This window comes from Amphiprion ocellaris, chromosome 12 (genome assembly GCF_022539595.1).
Source record: "Amphiprion ocellaris isolate individual 3 ecotype Okinawa chromosome 12, ASM2253959v1, whole genome shotgun sequence".
Classification (NCBI taxonomy): Eukaryota; Metazoa; Chordata; class Actinopteri; family Pomacentridae; genus Amphiprion; species Amphiprion ocellaris.
This window is the reverse complement of record NC_072777.1, coordinates 5,747,635-5,766,080: the sequence shown is the minus strand read 5'-3', so window position 1 is coordinate 5,766,080 and position 18,446 is coordinate 5,747,635. Positions and strand designations below refer to the sequence as shown.

General features: G+C 40.1%; 1 protein-coding gene across 3 annotated transcripts in view; it reads right to left on the bottom strand.

Moving 5' to 3' along the window:
* The window catches only part of flvcr2b (FLVCR heme transporter 2b), a 33,914-nt gene extending 16,752 nt beyond the window's left edge, over positions 1-17,162 (bottom strand). Inside the window, exons 1-3 of one of the 3 annotated variants that reach the window (XM_055015781.1) lie at positions 15,867-17,162; positions 10,413-10,554; positions 957-1,097 (exon numbers count right to left, since the gene is read on the bottom strand). In XM_055015781.1, coding sequence (XP_054871756.1) covers positions 957-1,097; positions 10,413-10,554; positions 15,867-16,445 — 862 coding nt within the window. In that variant the 5' untranslated portion in view covers positions 16,446-17,162. Of the gene's footprint in view, positions 1-956; positions 1,098-10,412; positions 10,555-11,970; positions 12,780-15,866 lie in introns of those variants that run through there. The other 2 variants (XM_023270803.3, XM_055015780.1) reach the window with 2 other exon arrangements.
* Positions 17,163-18,446: the final 1,284 nt, after the last annotated feature.

The window sequence follows — 18,446 nt, the reverse complement described above, 5'->3', positions numbered from 1 at the left end:
ACCTGTTCAGTGTCACCCGAAGGATCATTTGCACGATGACAGAAGGACAGACGGACGCATTAATACATGCCAACACTAGTCACATGCTTCCCTCACATGAAACGACATAAGGAGGGTCAGAGCTGATGAGTTTCCTTCCTCCTCTCACAGCTGCTACACAGAGCTGCTGACAGACCAAAGAAACAGGAGCTGCAGCTTCTGATCACCGTCGTTATCAATTATTCTCTCAATTAATTCATTAAAGGTATAGATTGTTGGCAAATCGTGAAAAATGTCTCAGACTCTTGTATCTTAACATGTTGGTTTGGCCAAAAGTCAAATATATTCACTTTACTTTGTGATTTGAAACCTAGAAAACCAGGAGTTCTCGAAATGTACTCCGAATTATTCTTTTATTGATTAAGTAATTGATTAATTTCTGGAGAAACTAATTTACATTCCGGGCATAATCGAGTACATAATCTGCAGTCGCATTCATCAGACGTTTTTGTTAAATATTGTCAGACTACAAACAAACTTTGAACCTCTTCTAGACACACACGGTCATTTCTGGAAAAATACTAATAACGTGTGGATTTTTATGACATTTTGGGATAAGATAAACCTTGGTGCAATATAAAGGGATGGTGTGGAGGCTTTCACGGAAACGTGCTTCTATGATAAAGAAAAAGATATTATCCTGGTGAGTCAATAAGCACCGCTGGAGAACCTTCCAGTTGGACTGAAGTACAAACCAAAGTATTTTTCCCTCACGCTTGTTTCAAACTGTATTTATCCCAACAACTTTCTTAGATAAAAATCTCAACATCTAACTTATAACTTCCTCTCAACGGTGTTGTTTAAATAAAGAACTGTTTGACATAATTTGCTAAAATGACTTTTCATGTAACAATATTCTATCGCAGAAATGATCAAAACATCATTTAACAGCACGTTGAAGAACAGCGATGACCAACCATAAGTGACGATGAGGAGGATGAAGGAGCGGTTGCGGAGCAGCCTGCGGATGGAGGCGATGTACGAGTACTGCTCTGGTGGGATGCTGCGAGCCATGGCCTGGGCCTGAGTCGGAGGCAGCTTAGGACGCTCCTGGAAAACTGACATATGAAGAAAAAAAATGTAACGTGAGAAACAGCAGCAAATTCTACACTCACAAATATTCACTACTGATCAAAAGTTTTATAACTCCCACATTTTTCCATTTTTCTATTGAAATTCAAGCACTTCAAGTCCAATGAATAGCCTGAAATGGGACAAAGGTAAGTGGTGACCTGCCAGAGGTTTAAAAAAAAGGTACAGTTAACCAAAACTGGAAAAAAAAATTACATTTCAGAATTATACAAAAAGGCCTTTTTCAGGGAACAAGAAATGGGTTAAGAACTTAAAGCTGTTCTGTAGCAATGGAGGTTGATGAAGCCTTGAAAGTCAGTGCTACCAAATCCTACAGGTGTTTCAACTTTTTTTGATTACTTACAACCCCCTCTGTCTGCATAAAAGTAGTGGTGGAACACACCATGGCACCAAACCCTCCAGAGCATTATTATAACAGTATTGTACTGCAGAAAGTAACATGTTGCTATAAAAAAGGTGAAGAAAAGGCAATTAACAACAGAAGACAGACAGATCATCATAACACTTAAAAATGTAGGTTTTCTTACAGAGAAATTGTGAAGAAAGTCGAGGTGTCAGTGAGTCCAGTTTCCTTCACCAACAAAAAGCATTCAGAAACTGGAGGAAACTCTGACAGGAAAAGTCTGGAAGACCCAAAATCACAACAGAATCAGAAGATAAGTTTCTGAGAGTCAACAGTTTGGTGATTGGCGGCTCACAGGACAACAGCTTCAAGCACAGCTTAATAGGGATCATAGTAAGAAGTCTCAGTTTCAACTGTGAAGAGAAGACTTGGAGTTGCAGGTTTGACAGTTCGAGATGCAGCAAAAAGGCCTTTACTAAGACATCAGAATAAGAAAAAGATGCTTGCTTGGACCGTGAAACACCACCAATGGACAACTACCACAGCATTCATGCAGTACCCTCTGGGATGTTCCTAGTTGGTCAGGGGTTCATCCTACAGTAAGATAATGACCCAAAGCATAAGTCCAAGCTATGCCAGAACTACCTTAGGAAAAAAGAACCAGATGGTGAGCTTGAAAACATGGAGTGACCAGCACAGTCTCCAGACTTAAACCCCATGGAGCTGGTTTGGATGAACTGGACAGAAGAATGAAAGTAAACCAATCTAGAAATGCCACACATTTATGGGAACTTCTGAGTTGGGAATAACTTTCTGAAGAATATTTAATTTCCATTGTAGGAGGAATGCCTACATTTGAATGCCTACATGCATACAATTGGTTTCTAAATAGTTTTTTTTTTTTAATTTCATTTGTTTGTTTGTCCAATGCTTTCATTTCAGAGTACAACAAGACATTAAAATGCAGAAATTTCAATTTAAAAAAATAACAGAAAAATTGTGGAGTTCTAAAACTTTTGACCTTTAGTGTAAATTTAAAGGCAGTTACATATAAAGAGGAAGTAATCAAGATTCAGCAATGAGGAAATACAGTAAAGAACAGAAATTGATGTACAAAAAACTAGGTCATTTATGGTACCCTCATCAGTACAAGCTCTAGTTGGACTGATAAGTAGTATTAAATGATAAGCGTTAATACACCTGGCAGGTTTACAGGAAAATGTGGGTCAAGTAATGTCCAATAACAGCTCCGTCATAAGAACTTATTGCTAGATCTATAAAGTTTCGCCTATATTTAGTGCCCTACTGGACCAAGAAGATGCAAAAAAAAAAAAAAAAATGTAGAAAAAAATACTGAAACACTGAACCTTCTGATCCTCAAAATCTGAAAGCAGGTGTGAAAGACGTGTCATTTTTTAGAAAATTGCACCATCTATCACAGCAAGATTCTGTAAAAACAAAAACACCTGCTAAATTTTAAATTTTAATGCTAGGTCACAGCAGCTCTGCTGGAAAACTTAACCAAATTGAAACTAAAAAATTTAAATTAAAATCACTCGTATTTGATCAAAATCAAAATCAAAATTACTATTACATGCCTCATTAAAAAAATGCAAAAAATAAACTCTTTGCAGGGACCAGAGTGTGTGAAAAACAAAAAACGCTGTGTTTCTCCACACAAAAGTGAAGCCATTAGTGAGTTGGTTGGGACAAACAGCCACTTACAAATTCAAACTGTAAGAAGAAAAAAATACATATAGTATATACAACATTATTACCACTGACAGGTGAAGTGAATCACATTGATCATATTGGTATTATGTGGTGTTCTGCTGAAAAACCTTGGATTTTGGTATCTGTGTTGATGAGACTTAGACACCCAAATAAACATTGTCCCAGAGCAAACACACTCCTTCATGCAAATGGAAATCCAGGAAAATACACCCCACCACATCACAAAAACATCAATCAGGAACATCTCGGGGAACATCACAGTCACCCAAGATGCTGATTTGACCTCCAAACTTCCTAGACCTCATCCTGATCAAACATCACCAGGATGCAATAGAACAAGTTTGATCCCCAGAGGCTCCACTAAACAACCCAGAGAACCCAAAAGATCCACTGCCAACGTCCTGGTCCAGACCCCATAGGACACCCTGAGAGGTCCTCTGGTCCAGACCCAGTGGTTCAGAACATTTCTGACCACATAAGAGGAACCAATACAACATTAGACAGGTGGTCATAATGTTCTGCCTGATTAGTGTATAGGGACACATTGTTTTTTCCAATATTGTTAACATTTGTGGGGACTTGGAAACTTGTTACAGATTTTATTTCCATTTTTTTTAATGAATAATCAAAGAACTTTTTTATGATTTAAGGTGTTTTAATGGAGCTATACCACACAGAAGACCTTTTCGAGTTCTCTCTACTTCTAGCTATGGTCATGGTGTTTCTACAGAGGTGGAGAACTTCAGACTGCTGTGAAAAATGAGCCCACAATGAACACGGGAGGAACAAAAATCAAGTGGAAACTGAAGGGGATTTTAGGGCACAACAATGTCTTTAAACAATCGGAGCTTACTGTTCTGTGTTATGTTTCCCCTCCTTTCACAAGCAAACTTTCCTCTATAGATGGTATGGATCCCATATGAGCCATGTGTATTTTACATAAGGACTCATTCAGGCACAGCTGGACACGTTCAAACACATACAGCTTCTACATAATGAATTATACTCTGTTCCTCTGACTGTCAGCCAGTCTGTGAGCTTGAGGACTGTCAGTTCTTGAGGTGATAACGGTGATGTGGCCTGCTTTAGTCAGCATTTCTCCTCCGTGGAACCACACAGCCTCATGAGGAAACACAGATGTCTATCTTTGTGTTTGCTGGAGTCGAGCCAAACCAGCCTTTTGTCCCCCCGGCGACTCTGACTTGAGGGTCTGTGTACCGTCACAGGTTCTCGCTAATCCTACAAAACCAACCGACTCTTTCACACAGCTGCTCTACAAGTGGAGGTGAAGCAACTGAAATTACAGCACGACCTCAGCTACAAACAGCTGCACTTAAAGTTATCCAACCCCCACTGCAAATGAAGTATATCAGCAAAATGTACAAACTTACAGCTGTTTTCAAACAAGAACAATTCAAATAGCTCAACACAAGCAGTATTACAGTTGGTTTCTCCAGATTCAAGACACCTTTAATGACTACTGCTGTCTCAAAATTATTCAACCCCCTGAATGGAATCCCACATTTTTGCAAATCAGGCGTTGTCTCAAGTATACCAGACATCATTAACCTTGAATTTGGAGAAACCACCTGTAATACCGCTTGTGTTGAACGATTTGATTTGTTCTTGTTTGAGTTATTTATGAAAAACAGCTGGAAGTTCGTACATTTTGCCAATAAACCTGATTTGCAATAGGGGTAGAATATTTTGGAGTGTAACTGTACGTACTCTACCATTCAAAATTTTGGGGTCACTTAGAAATGTCCTTATTTTTGAAAGAAAAGCAGTTTTTTTTCCCAAAGAAAATAACATGAAATGAATCAGAAATCCAGTCTAGACACTGTTAATGTGGTAAATGACTATTCTAGCTGGAAACGACTGATTTTTAATGCTACATTGTGTTAGCTAATTGTGTTGAAAGGCTAATTGATGATTAGAAAACCCTTGTGCAATTATGTTAGCAGATGATTAAAAGTGTGAGTTTTCATGGCAAAACATGAAATTGTCTGGGTGACCCCAAACTTTTGAGCGGTCGTGTACGTTTTGTGTTGTACAAAGTGAGAAGTTTCATCCAAACCGTTCAGGTGGATCAGGTTTCTTCAACACCTCAGTGATTCCCCTTTAGTCAGTCAACCAGATCCATTAATGTCTCACTGCACTGTGAAGTTTACTTTGCCTGTTGATTCATTTACAAAAGCTCGAACCTCTTCTGTCACCTCCTCTGTGCAGATCTCTCCATCCTGGGACTGTCTGCCCTGCTGACTCACAGGCCTGTGGCTCTACAGATGGCCTGGCCAGCAGGACAAACCCTCACACATGGCATCTTGCATGTATGCATGATGGTGTGATATGTGTGTGAGTACATATGTGTCATATCATGAAACTATTGCAGCCAGCTGCTGTGAGTTACCTCACTGGAGGAACCAAGAGCAGCTTAAGTCACAATCCTTCCTCAATGTAATCCATCGTATGACGGTGGAGAATCAGCAGCATTGCAGTGATATTTTGGGTATTTGTCAGATCTTCTTTTTTTGTTTTGAAAATCACAACAGATTAATCTCTTCAGGTGCTTAAGGGGGTAAAACTGCCTCTTAAGCTGTGTCTCTCTCAGGCGCTTGTCCACACTAATGAGGATATTTAGCAAGAAAAAGACATTTTCCACCATTTTTGGGCCCTTCGTCCACATGCAAATTCAATTTTTGCCACTCAGACGATATTTTTAAGAACTACGTAGGATTATGCTGAACATATCCCAGTGCACATGTATCTCTGATGGTGCATACCCATTGTTGTTTTGAATAATGAGTGTGCTCCTGAAACATCAACAACCACCGCAGATACATGTCAGTTTGTTTATGTTTGGTTAACACAACAAATGACAACTCAACTTTGCATTTCTGCACGCAAACGCCTCTGCAGCTACGTCAATATTTGCAGTTTGAAAGTCCACAAAGACAACGAAATTACAGAAGGTTCTTCTCTAGCATTTGACATCTGGTTCATGCAGACAGCAGGGAGAACAGGCAGAAAGATCCTGGGAAGGCCGGGATGCGAACCGGGGATCTTCTAGCTGCAAGGCAAAAGTCCTAACCACCAAACCACTGTGCAGCCCAACAAACGCTATGAAACTCTTAATTCCTTTCTTGGTATTTTAATAATATGCTTGTTTTAATTCCATTTTTAAATCTTGCATGTCATTTAGATTCTTTTGATTACTTATTTAGATTGTACCTTAAAATGAACCTTTCACAGAAATGCATCGTTCCATTAATTTCATCTTAAATCTTGGTTTTTACTTATTTTCTCGTTTTGCAAATCTGTTCCGGACAGGATGCTAAATTTTCGCTAAATCTGACACCAAGCGTGTTGGATTAGAATCCCTGATGCCACCTTTAGCTACTCAGTGGGTCAAGGAAGATTCAAAACAACTAAAACCAATGATGAACTCGGCTCGGATTAAAAACGCCGTCCTGATCGTCACGAGCAGAGAATGAGCTGAAGTTGGCGTCTCAGGCTGCTGCTTTATTAACAGCAGGAGACTCCAGTGAAAACATGAACAGTGCAGTCAGTCTGTGCTTGGTACTACGAGGAAATGCCTTCACAAGCATCCTTTTGTGTTTAGGAATGCAGAATGCTTACGGCGCCCCGAGAGGACAACGACGTTTTCATGGATCTTACTGCTCTTAGCCAGGCAGTGTTCTCTGTAGGAAAGTCTCACAACAGTTTACTATCTGCTGTGTGCCGACTAAACGCATCGATTGTTCTATATACAGTACAGGCCGAACGTTTGGAAGCAAGATCACATGTGTACAAAGAAAAGATTACAGTTTCATTGGTGCAACAAAATAAACATGATTATTATTTAAAGAGTCACTCATCACAATAGATTTTTACTGTAATTATCAGGTATTTGTATCTGTACTCTTGTTTCTTTACTCAGCTGTTTCTTTCTAGACATTTCTGTGGTAGTTACAGAGATATGGACACAGTTGAGGTTTACTGGGATTTTTGTATGCAAACTCTCAAAAGCCAAAGACCTAAAGTGAAAAATGCAAACTGTGATTTGTTTTCTACTTCACCAAGGAACGAGGTGGAGTTATGCGATGATCAGTGTTGGTTTGTCCATCTGTCTGTCTGTCTGTCTGTCTGTCTGCCTGTTAATGTTGGGCTAAACATCTATTTAAGAATATAAGGGAAAGAGTCAAATCTTTCGCTTATATTCTCGAAGACTACAACTAAGCATTTTTCCTAACAGCTCACATCCTCTTTGTCACACCACTTCCTCCTAACACAAAGTGCCGTGTCTTTTTGTGGTCATAACTTCTTTCTAACAAACGCTGACCTTACCAAACAGATGAGCAGCTGATTTAAATGCGCAGAAGCACTATGAGGCCAGGTTCTTCTCCTGACCTTCCCCGCACCACAACAGTATCTTTTTTGTCAAGCTCCCCTTCTGGGAAAGTTTTTTTGTTGCTACTAACATGCAGATCAGCGCTTTTTCTTCACTCGCTGAATGGTGCTTCTTGTTAGACTGTAAATCGAATGGAAATTAAAAACCACCTTCATGTCAGTTGACTGAATAAGAAATTCCCTTTGGTCTGAGTGAGAAAAGGGCCAAACACTGTTTCAGAGCATCATGAGGGAAAAAATAAAACGAGGAAAAAAAAGCTCAGCAGCTGCAGCGACGACCGAAACCTCTTTATCTCCATATCCATTCACAAAAACTCCTCCATTTAATGCAGATTTCATGTAAATTCAAACACAGCCGAAACTGTAAAAAAACAAATTACATGGCACCTGGCCCTCTAATTTGAAAGTTTCGGGTTTATCTGCAGATGTTTTCAGACATCCTCTTTCTGCTGCCGCTCCAACACGACGGAGGTAAATGGAGTTTCTTTTATTCTACATAAGACATTTAGAAATCACATTAGAAATACTGAATGACAGACTTTAATGAGATCTGATTTCGTTGGAACTAATTTGTAGCAAAGAAACTGCCCCCAATGAAAACTTCATTATTGTAAGCAGCTCAAACTAAATATACCCTCATCGTTATGTTATACTGGAGCAGCAGGTGATCTTTAACAGATAAATCATCATCATCATCATCATCATCAACAGGAGTCATCACTCTTCTATAGCATGTAATCCACCTTCTAGCCTCATGAACCTAAATGAACTTTGAATAAATATAAAAAGCTGGTATTTGAGGGATTTTAAATCCTTTTAACCTGGTTATTTCAAACGGAAATTTTAACACCAGATTTGGAGTGTACTAGTGTGTTCCTGCCCAGTTTGGGGTCACCTAGAAATGTCCTTATTTTTGAAAGAAAAGCATTTTTTTCAATGAAGATAACATTAAATGAATCAGAAATCCAGTGTAGACATTGTTAACATGGTAAATGACTGTTCTAGCTGGAAACAGCTGATTTTTAATGGAATATCTCCATAGAGGTACAGAGGAACATTTCCAGCAACCATCACTCCTGTGTTCTAATGCTACATTGTGTTAGCTAATGGTGTTGAAAGACTCATTGATGATTAGAAAACCCTTGTGCAGTTATGTTAGCACATGGATAAAAGTGTGAGTTTTCATGGAAAACATGAAATTGTCTGGGTGACCCCAAACTTTTGAACGGTAGTGTATATAAATGAAATATAATTCACCAAGTGTTTCCAGCACTATTGAGAAAAAACAAGAAATGACAAGTTAACCTGTTTGTTGGCTGTTGAACTGCGATATGCAAACTGCTGTTTTAACAAAATGCAGCTACACAAACAACTTCAGTTTGGCTCTGACTCCAATAAATCATTACAAAAGGCCTTCACAGTTAGTCTGGACTTTGCGCTGCCAAAAATAATTGATTAAAGGTAAGAATTTGTCATTATGAAGAAAGATTATTGGGTTATTCCAACTTAAATTATCAGAGGCCTTCTACTCTGCCACCACAACTTTTTAAAAATTGTATTTAAAATAGCATCTGTGGAAATTTAGCTTTATATATCTTTTTTTTGTTTAAAAATAACCTGCCCATTGACCCATTTTCAGCCTTTGTTGCACACACTGAAACATAAATAAACAATGTCTCAAGAAGTGTTAAAGATAAAAGCCTGAAATTCCCAGGAGTATTTCTCATCACGCCACTGATTCAGAACCATAGTTATAAATTCAGAACCATTTTAAAAGTCCAGATTCTATTTGGATCTGGCTGTCTAGCGGTATTTGAATTCTTGTGGTGTCCCCTGATTAGTTCTTTTTTGAGAAATAACTGTGAAAATTTCAGGCTTTTATCTTTAAAAGTTCCTGAGATATTGTCGTTCAATCAGTCTCGAAATTCAACGCTTGAAAAAATTGTGATTTATCAAACGAAAATTACACAAATATCCTTAGAAATGTGCATATTTTATGTCATAGCAATTTTTCCGGCAAATCAGAGATGGTCAAGCTTAAACTGTGATTAAAAAAAATGATGATTGGAGATGGAATAACATTTAGTGAGTTGTTTATTAATTTATATTACATTAGTGAATGTGTCAGATTTACTGTCCCTCTCACTGCCCTCTTTTAAACTTGTGTTTCCTCTTCAATGCACGCAAACAGCTTGTGGATCATAAGAATACATTCACTTAGCGTGCACATTATGATGCTGCCACCACCGTGCTTCACAGTGGTGTGTTTGTGATGATGTCCAGTGTTCGGTGTCCACCAAGTGCCTGTTCTAATGGACAAAAAGCTCTATTCTGGTCTCCTCACACCAAATAATTTTCTTCCAGTTGACATCAGAGTCACCACATGTCTTCTGGCGAACTCTCAACAGTCTTTTCTCAGAGTTTCTAGGAATGTTCTTTAGTCTTCATGGTGTAGTTCTGTCCAGGAGTACTGATCCACCAGTGACTAGACCTCCCAGATACAGTCTTTATCCTACGATCACTAAGACACATTCACTGACCTCAGATCCTCCATTTACTCACTGTTGACCTATAGAAGTGGTAAAGTGCTGCTTCCACAGCTTTCAAGTTAGTGATTCTAATTTAGTTTGAATAACACTGACGATTGTTGGACCAATGAGAATTTGGTCGGATGAGTGTTCTGACCAATCAACCTGCAGTGTACAGCCCTTGGAAGCACTAAAACCTAAGTGAGAAAGTATCAGCTTTGTGATTTAAGGTGGACTGAGCCTTTATCATGCAACGTTTATCTTACCGAAGACGACCAGGATGAAGAGTGAAGTGGCCACTCCTGCCGTTATGTAGAACATAACCCTGATGTGATGAGCCAGCTCATCCATGTCGTCCACGTTGGGCACCAGGATCGGAGGCAGGAGGAACCCGATGGCACATCCGAGCTGTACGACGAGGAGCACATAGGAAGGAGCACAAAATGAAGAAGAAACTCTTCAGAAGCGAACAAGTACATTACAGGCCAAAAGTTTGGAAGCAAGATCATGTGTACAAAAAATGATCATAGTTTCATTGGTCTACTTTGCGACAAAATAAACATGATTATTATATAAAGAGTCACTCAAATATTTTTTTGAAGGTTTTTTTTGGTCGTTTTTGGCTTTATTTGACAGATTAAGTTGAGAGGCAGACAGGAAAGTAGGGGAGAAGAATGGGGGGAAGACTTGCAGCAAAGTGCCATGAGCTGGAGCCAAACCCAAGATTCTGCATTGGGGACTAAAGACCCTGTTTATGGGTTTCCTGCTCAACCAGCTGAGCCATCTGGGTACCCATCTGAATAGATTTTTACTATAATTATCAGGTATTTGTATCTGTACTCATGTTTCCTTACTCAGCTGTTTCTTTCTAGACATTTCTGTCGTAGTTATGGAGACACAGACACAGTTGAGATTTATTGGGATTTTTGTGAGCAAGTTCTCAAGAGCCAAAGAGCTAAACAGTAATGCAAACTGTGATTTTTTTTTTTTTTTTTTTACTTTTGCACTGAAGCTGTGACTTTTGCAGATGTTCTCAACCCTAAAACTAAGCCCTCCTTTTCCTTTCTTAACATTTATTCAGCAATTGTCTGGTAACATCAAAGGTAAATAAAGGAAAATGGTGCATATCAATGAAAGCAAAGTTTGATCTTGCAGTAAATACATCCCAATAGTCATAGAATTCATACTGGTTTTTAAGACGGGCATTGAGAAGAGGAACTTGAATTTGCTTCCAAACTCTTACCTGCAGTGTAAACCCAAATCAAACACTAAAAAGCTTTTTTTAATATAGTTGTGTCTATTTAGACTACTGATTGTTTTATATTGCCATCATTCATTTGCTATTGGTTTAAAAATACATTTAAAGTGCAACTTTATGAACTCCCTGACATTTATAAGTAATGGGAAGTAGCGTTATTAACAGTATGTGATATGAAGACGCATCTCAGTTGTTAAAAATGAATTATACAGTGAGCGGTTTAAAAATTAAAACAAGCTCTTATTCAGTATCTTTCATCTGAAAACATGTGGAACAAACCAGATGAGAGTTTTGGCCCAACAGAAAAGCATCTCACATGTTCTCTGGATACTCCAACATTGAAACGTTCAAACTGGTCCTGCACAATGAGAAGGCTTCAACAAACAGTTAACGCAATTTTCTCTGGACTCTCACACTAAGACACCAGAAGTCCTATGTGACTCTGGCATCCAGTCCAGCCCTGCGTCATCTACAGACAGCTGTCAGGCAGCTCTTGGCTCGCTGTGCAGACTCAGCTGGAGCAGGAAGAAAAAAAAACACTATATGAAGTGATGTTTCAGACAAACCTGGTTTCCCAGAACTCCTATGGAACAAGCGGTGGAAACCTCTTCCTCTCCAAACCACACCGAGGCGAGGTAAGATGGGATACCGAGGACAAAGACCGTGGCTACTGAGCAAATAAACTGGCCAAAGAAGGTGACTGTGAACATACTGGGATCAGCGCTGCCAATTTTAATCCAAGCACCAATGCAGTTAAAGGCTGACCCAACAAGGATGACATCCCGGATGCCCCTGTTGTCCAGGAGCCAGAGGACGGGCAAAATAAGTGGGATGTAAGTGAGCAGGTAGATCATGCCCAACCAGTCGATGGCCAGGGAGTCGATGTTGTAGAAGCGCATGAATATGTTGCTTATGATGCCATACTGGAGCCACATGAAGGCATTGCTGGCTGAGACGGCGCTGAAGAGGAACAGCATGAGCCAGCGACGGTGGTAAAGTTTGATCTCAGTCTTTGGCACCAACGTCACCCGGTCACCTGAAGCCTCGACGTCCAATCTTGACCCGGTGGAGACGGATCTGCCCAAAGGCCCCGGACTCCACTGCAGGGAAGCGAAGCCCGGAGCGTGTTTCTTTGCAGCCTTGGAGCGCGGCCATTCTTCAGCACTGAGTTCTGGATTTTCACGCTTGCCTTTCAGGGTATTGTTTTGCGGCATTGCGACTGTCCTGAAACGGGCCCCTGGGAAGCGCGAGGTGAGACGTTTAAAGAGTTCGGAGCTGGCGTCTCGGCAGCTTGCAGTCCTGAGTGCAAACTGTTTGTTTTGTGCAGCTGGAGTTACTGTGGTGTCCTCAGTCTCTCTGCTGCTCATCCCATGTGATGGCCTTAACACTCCATGCTGCACGCCCACATATTTATCACCTTCAGTCCCATCATGTGACCATAATGTCAGAAACCTTCCAATTCTCCCTAAAACCACTCCTACCAACTCCCTACTTCTTTCGTTAACTGTCCGGGTAAGGTTGACCACAGACCAGAAAACTAGACAGTTGAACTTTAATTAAGCCTCTTGTGAAAGATAACTTATTTAAATGTGAGGAAATTTGGGGGGGTTTGTTATTAAGTGTTTGTTATTTTGTACCATTAAGGATAACACATTGAATGTTCTGTTCACTCATTTTGCATGCAAGTCGTTTGACATACACTACCAAGTTTGCACACACCTTCTCATTCAATGCTTTTTATTTATTTGTATTATTGTCTACATTTAGATTAATACTGAAGATTAACATGTTTTTGTTTCTATATTCTTTGATACAGTTTTGATGTCTTCAGTATTAACCCTCCCGTTGTCCTCATTTACGGGAACCAAAAAATATTGTTTCCTTGTCTGAAAAAAATCCAAAAAATCTGCAAAAAAATTCCCCAAATTTCAGAAAATTTGCAAAACCTTCAGGAAGAAAATTCCAATAATTCCTTAAAAGTTTCCCTTAAAAGTTTCATTTCAAAAAAATTCCCCAAATTTGGCAAGAAGATTCTTGTAAATATTTTTTTAAAAATGAGTAAAAGTCTTCAAAAAAAATCCTAAAAATATCTAAAGTGATTCCATATATATCAGTAAAATTTCTAATATTTTCTTTAAGAACATTCACATAAAAATCAACCAAATTCCAGCGAATTTCGCTGGAATGTTCTTAAGAAACATTTTTAACATTTTTTTCCCACCAAAAAATGTTCAAAGATTTCCCGAAAATGTGGACACCAGAAGTTTCACTGTGAAAATATATTTTTTTCCACATTTTCAAACTTTAAAACGGGTCGATTTTGACACGCAGGACGACACGAGGTTTAATCTACAATGTAGAAAATAATTAAATTAAACTTTTGACTGGTGGTGTATTATGCAACAGACTTTAAGCCTTTTAGAAAGTTCTGTGCTTGGAATAAACTGTTAACTCAGCTTCTGCAGACACTGCAAATGAGAGGACGATAATGTAGCAATAAAGCCACGTTGGCAAAGTGATGTCTTTGAGATATAAGGATGTGATATGATAAAAAGGCAGTTTGGATGTAATAAAATCAGCTATAATACAATTAAACCGAGGCCTAATCTGCTTGTGAGCTGTTTGTCACATAATATTCTGAAACAAGTTGCAGAAAAAGAGCTGATTTGTTCAAGCCCACTGGCTCTGTGTGGGTGATGGAAATGCTCAAACTGGGAACTTTGAATTCATAAAAATTGCAATTTGAAAGGCCTCGGCCCATTAGTTTGTTCTTATTTATCTTGTTTGTGCTGTCGGGTACAAATCTTCCAGCGCTAAATGATGACTTTCCTGTGACATTTACTTGGAGATGATGTTAAGGTGACTCAAGCGTTGTTTGTTCTTTAAGTGTTAACTCGGATTCTTGTGAGCTTTATACCAACAATGGCTGCTGCTGATCTTTGCACTCTCCTCTTGGCTGATCATGTGAATTTTAAAACGCCCTGCTGTTGCTAATTTATACAAATAGACACTGACATTTTTTTGTGTGTGAGTGGGAACGTAAAAGTTGATGTGAATCATAACGTGAGGAATTTGTGTGGCAATACAAAAATGAAGAAAATCAGTTTTGTGCAGAATTTCCAACACTGCTGCAGTTTAAAATGTAATAACTAACCACATTTAACCCTTAGATGCATAAGTGGTGAGGTCATTTTCTTGCACTATATTTTTACATTCACTTTAATACTTTCAAAGAAATTGGAAAATTTGTATTACTACCCCAAGCTCTTTATCACTGATAATATCGTACAAGTGGTGATGGAGGGATGGAGAGCAGCAACAGCTGGAGGAAAAGAGTGGAAAAATGTCAACAAAATGGATGCTGACATTCTTCTGCTGCTGTTCTGTGTAATATTATTCTTTTTAGTTATCAAAATGTTCAAAATCTGTTATAGAGTGAAAAATAAGCATATTTCAAACACAAAATCATTCTTAAGTGGACAAAAATATAATATAAACAATAATACAAATTATTATTCTTAACCAAAATGGCAAAAAAAAAGGCATAAAAACACATTGATTCTTATCAGGGTCATTTTTGACCCACTTATGGAAGAATGTATGGTCCAATCACTCATGCATCTAAGGGTTAAAACAACATCATTCTGAGCTATAGTTGATTTTTACATTACTTCAGCTACTAAGGATGTGAAATAATGTGTCTTTTAGCCCGTTTTCTTGCACCATGTCTCCATGACTGGTTAGTTTTTAGACAAATTCCAGGATTCTGTGCTTTTTTCAATTGCACAACACATCAGTGAGGAAATATCAGATTCACACACACTAGACATGTGCAAGCTGCCCACAGCTGCAACACAGAGCCCTGACATGATGGCATGATTTTAATTTGTTTTTGCTCTGAGACACACTGTCCTGAACATGCTCTGTCTTGTCCAACCTTTTAGGACAGTCTAATCTGCACCACTCTGTTGACTGATTTATCCAAGTATGCACCATTCTGCATGCATTTCTTTGCATCATATTTATCGTATTTGCCATCTAATTGAATCTTGGAGCATCTGAGCACATATTTAAAATAGAAACTGATAACTGAAAAGTGTCTTTTGAGTCGTTTTTGAGTTGAGAAATTGCTTTTTTTCTCTCGCTCTCTCTCATTATAAAGTTCTCTATAAAGGGCTGTATTACTTGTACATTCACGTCTCTCCCTGCATGACTGCCCACTGTGCACTGCTGCTGTTCGCTCCCCCTCATCCTCAGCCAGCTATGTTGTGACTGGGACGCAGAGGAGATGCACAGAGGTCAGCCTGAACGTGCGTAATGGCGCAAACGTGCCAAACCAACGTGGGAATGTCCTACTGATTAGTGGAGCTATGGAATATAGGCCAAATCAGTAACCAAGTGGGTGAAGAGTTAATGTGACCTACTTATCAGCCAGGAGGGGAGTCCCTGCATCACAGCCTACCTGATTCCCGAACACTCCGATGGAGCAGGCGGTGGACACCTCCTCCGAACCGAACCACACCGACGCGAGCTTGGAGGGCATCCCCAGGATGAAGACCTGCGCCAGGGAGCAGCAGAACTGTCCCAGGAAGGTGACGGGGAAGAGGTTGGGTGCCACGCTGACCACTTTGATCCACGTCCCGGCACAGTTGAGCGCGGTGGCGGAGAGCGCGATGACCCGGAGCCCCTTCTTGTCCAGCAGCCAGGTCACCGGCAGGATGAGGGGAATGTAGGTGAGCATGTAGATCATGGACATCCAGTCTATGGTGAAGGCTGCCACGCCGTAGAACTTCATGAAGATGTTGCTGATGATGCCGTACTGTATCCACTGGTAGGAGTTGGACAGTGAGTACGTGCTGAACAGGAGAACCATCATCCAGCGCCGTCTGTACAGCCGGGTGGGTTGCAGCACTTCGTAGCCGTCCTGCTGGCTCTCATCTCCGGGCAGCTTCGCCGCGTCCCCCGCCTCCACATGGACATGGTTCTCCAAATCCTCGTTCGGTTTGGTGTCTCCCAAAGCTTGTTTCTCGCTCATATTCATCAAATCTTCCCAGTAAACTCATGGAGCAGAAGCTTCACACTCAGCTACTTTAGTTTAAACCCCTGAAACTTCACAGAGGAACTTCCAGCGCTTCTCCAAAGTGTTGCGTAAAAAGACTGACTGGCCTAAAACGGTTTGTTTTACGCAAAAGAAAAAAAGGAGAGGCTTAGTTGAAACGTTATGTGCCAAATCTCCGCTATGTTTATCTGAAATAGTTCAAAAAAAGAAACAACTTCCAGCTTTGTGCGTCTCACTCGGGGTCCAATATTTCACTTCCTTCCCGGGTTGGGGAGAGTTCAGCAGCCGAACATATTGTTAAACAATTACAGTCACGGTTGATCTGATGAATGGATTTGGTTGTTTGAGGTCTCAGAGTGTGAAATAACACGTGTAGGAGCGCCGGCGGTGACCCTCCAACCCGGACCTACAAAGCGCTTTGGGATCTTGAAACAAGTCGGTCAACTCTGGCTCAAGGGCGGAGTTTCACGGACTGTTGTTTGTGGGTTCAGAGCAGATAGTAAAACTCCACATATCTGATGTGGATCTGGTGCGTAACGCCTGTTAATGTGCGGGATCTCCCCCTCTGCTCTATTTTTAGTGCGTCAAGTATAAAAATCCAGCCATATAATCGCGTGATTAATTCCCAGTGTGACAACAGCGCAGAGTCCAGGTCGTGTGTGTGGATCCCTAACAGTGGGTAAGAGGTGACAGGAAAAACTCAGCAGCGTTCAAGGACAAATATTAACTCAGTCACAAAGGGAAGTTGCCAAATGATTACCTTTCAGATTTTTTTAGCAGCTACTGCAGCTTCATGCCTCCTACTGTTGAACAGTGCCATCTAGAGACTCCCTCCAGAGAGAAATAAAACATCAGGGGTGCTCTGTCACATGTTCCTGTTATCAGCACCACTGCAGACCTCACACGCCTCTAAAGCCAGACAAAACTCAAGTTATTGTGTTTAGGCGCGTCAGGAACACAATCCAACCAGATAGTTACTCTTTGCCTTGACCTCTGCTTCTGCTGTTTGGAACCTTGGAGTTATTTTAAACCAGAAAGTGTCCTTCAGCTCACAAACAGTGAGTCTCATGGACAGGATTCTTTCTGTGCATTCTGCTTTAACCCCTTATTATCAAGTTGCCTCAATAACTGTCTGAAAGCTGATCTAAAATGCTGCAGCTAGAGTTCTGACAGGAACACATAAGAGAGATCACATTAGCTTCTCCTCTCTGGCTCCTTGTCAAATCCAGAATCACATTTAAAATCCTGCATCTTAAATTCAAAACTCTTAATCCATTGTATCTAAAAGACCTCATTGGACCATGAGGTCAGACTGTAAGCTTATTATTCCACCTGGGAACGGCGGAGTATTGTGATGATCGGCGTTGGTTTGTCTGTCTGTCTGTTAGCAACATTCTTCAAAAACGGACTAATGGATTTAGATGAAATTTTCAGGGAAGGTCAGAAATGACACAAAGACCAAGTGATTAGATTTTGGCAGTGATGCAGCTTATAGTCTGGATCCATAGGTTTGTTAAAGATTTCTGTATCATTGTGAGATAGAGGCACGGCATCACTGTAACTATGACAACAAGTGAACACTATGTCAGCTGCCTGATGACGATCACATGGTTGCAATCCTACTACAAATCCACCTCTGCGGACTTGTAGGACTTATCTGTTGGAAATGATACAAGGAACTACTGAGTAAATTGTGGGGGTGTTTCCGAGTTCCATCAATTCCCGCCACCCGCTACGTATTTAGGTCACGCGATTCAGTGTCTGTACATGACGTACACATGCATAACACACGCCTGTGGTCAACACAAATTCATTTTGTGAGTACATTTATATGAAACAACACATTCTTTGTTGCCGTAATTTCTAATCGTCAATAACTAATAAACAAATGCTGTGTTTCGGAATAAAAAAATGCTGCATTTCTGACAATGCCATATAGGGGAATGAGCAGCCTTGGTGCAGTGCTGTGCTCTCTGAGTGCTT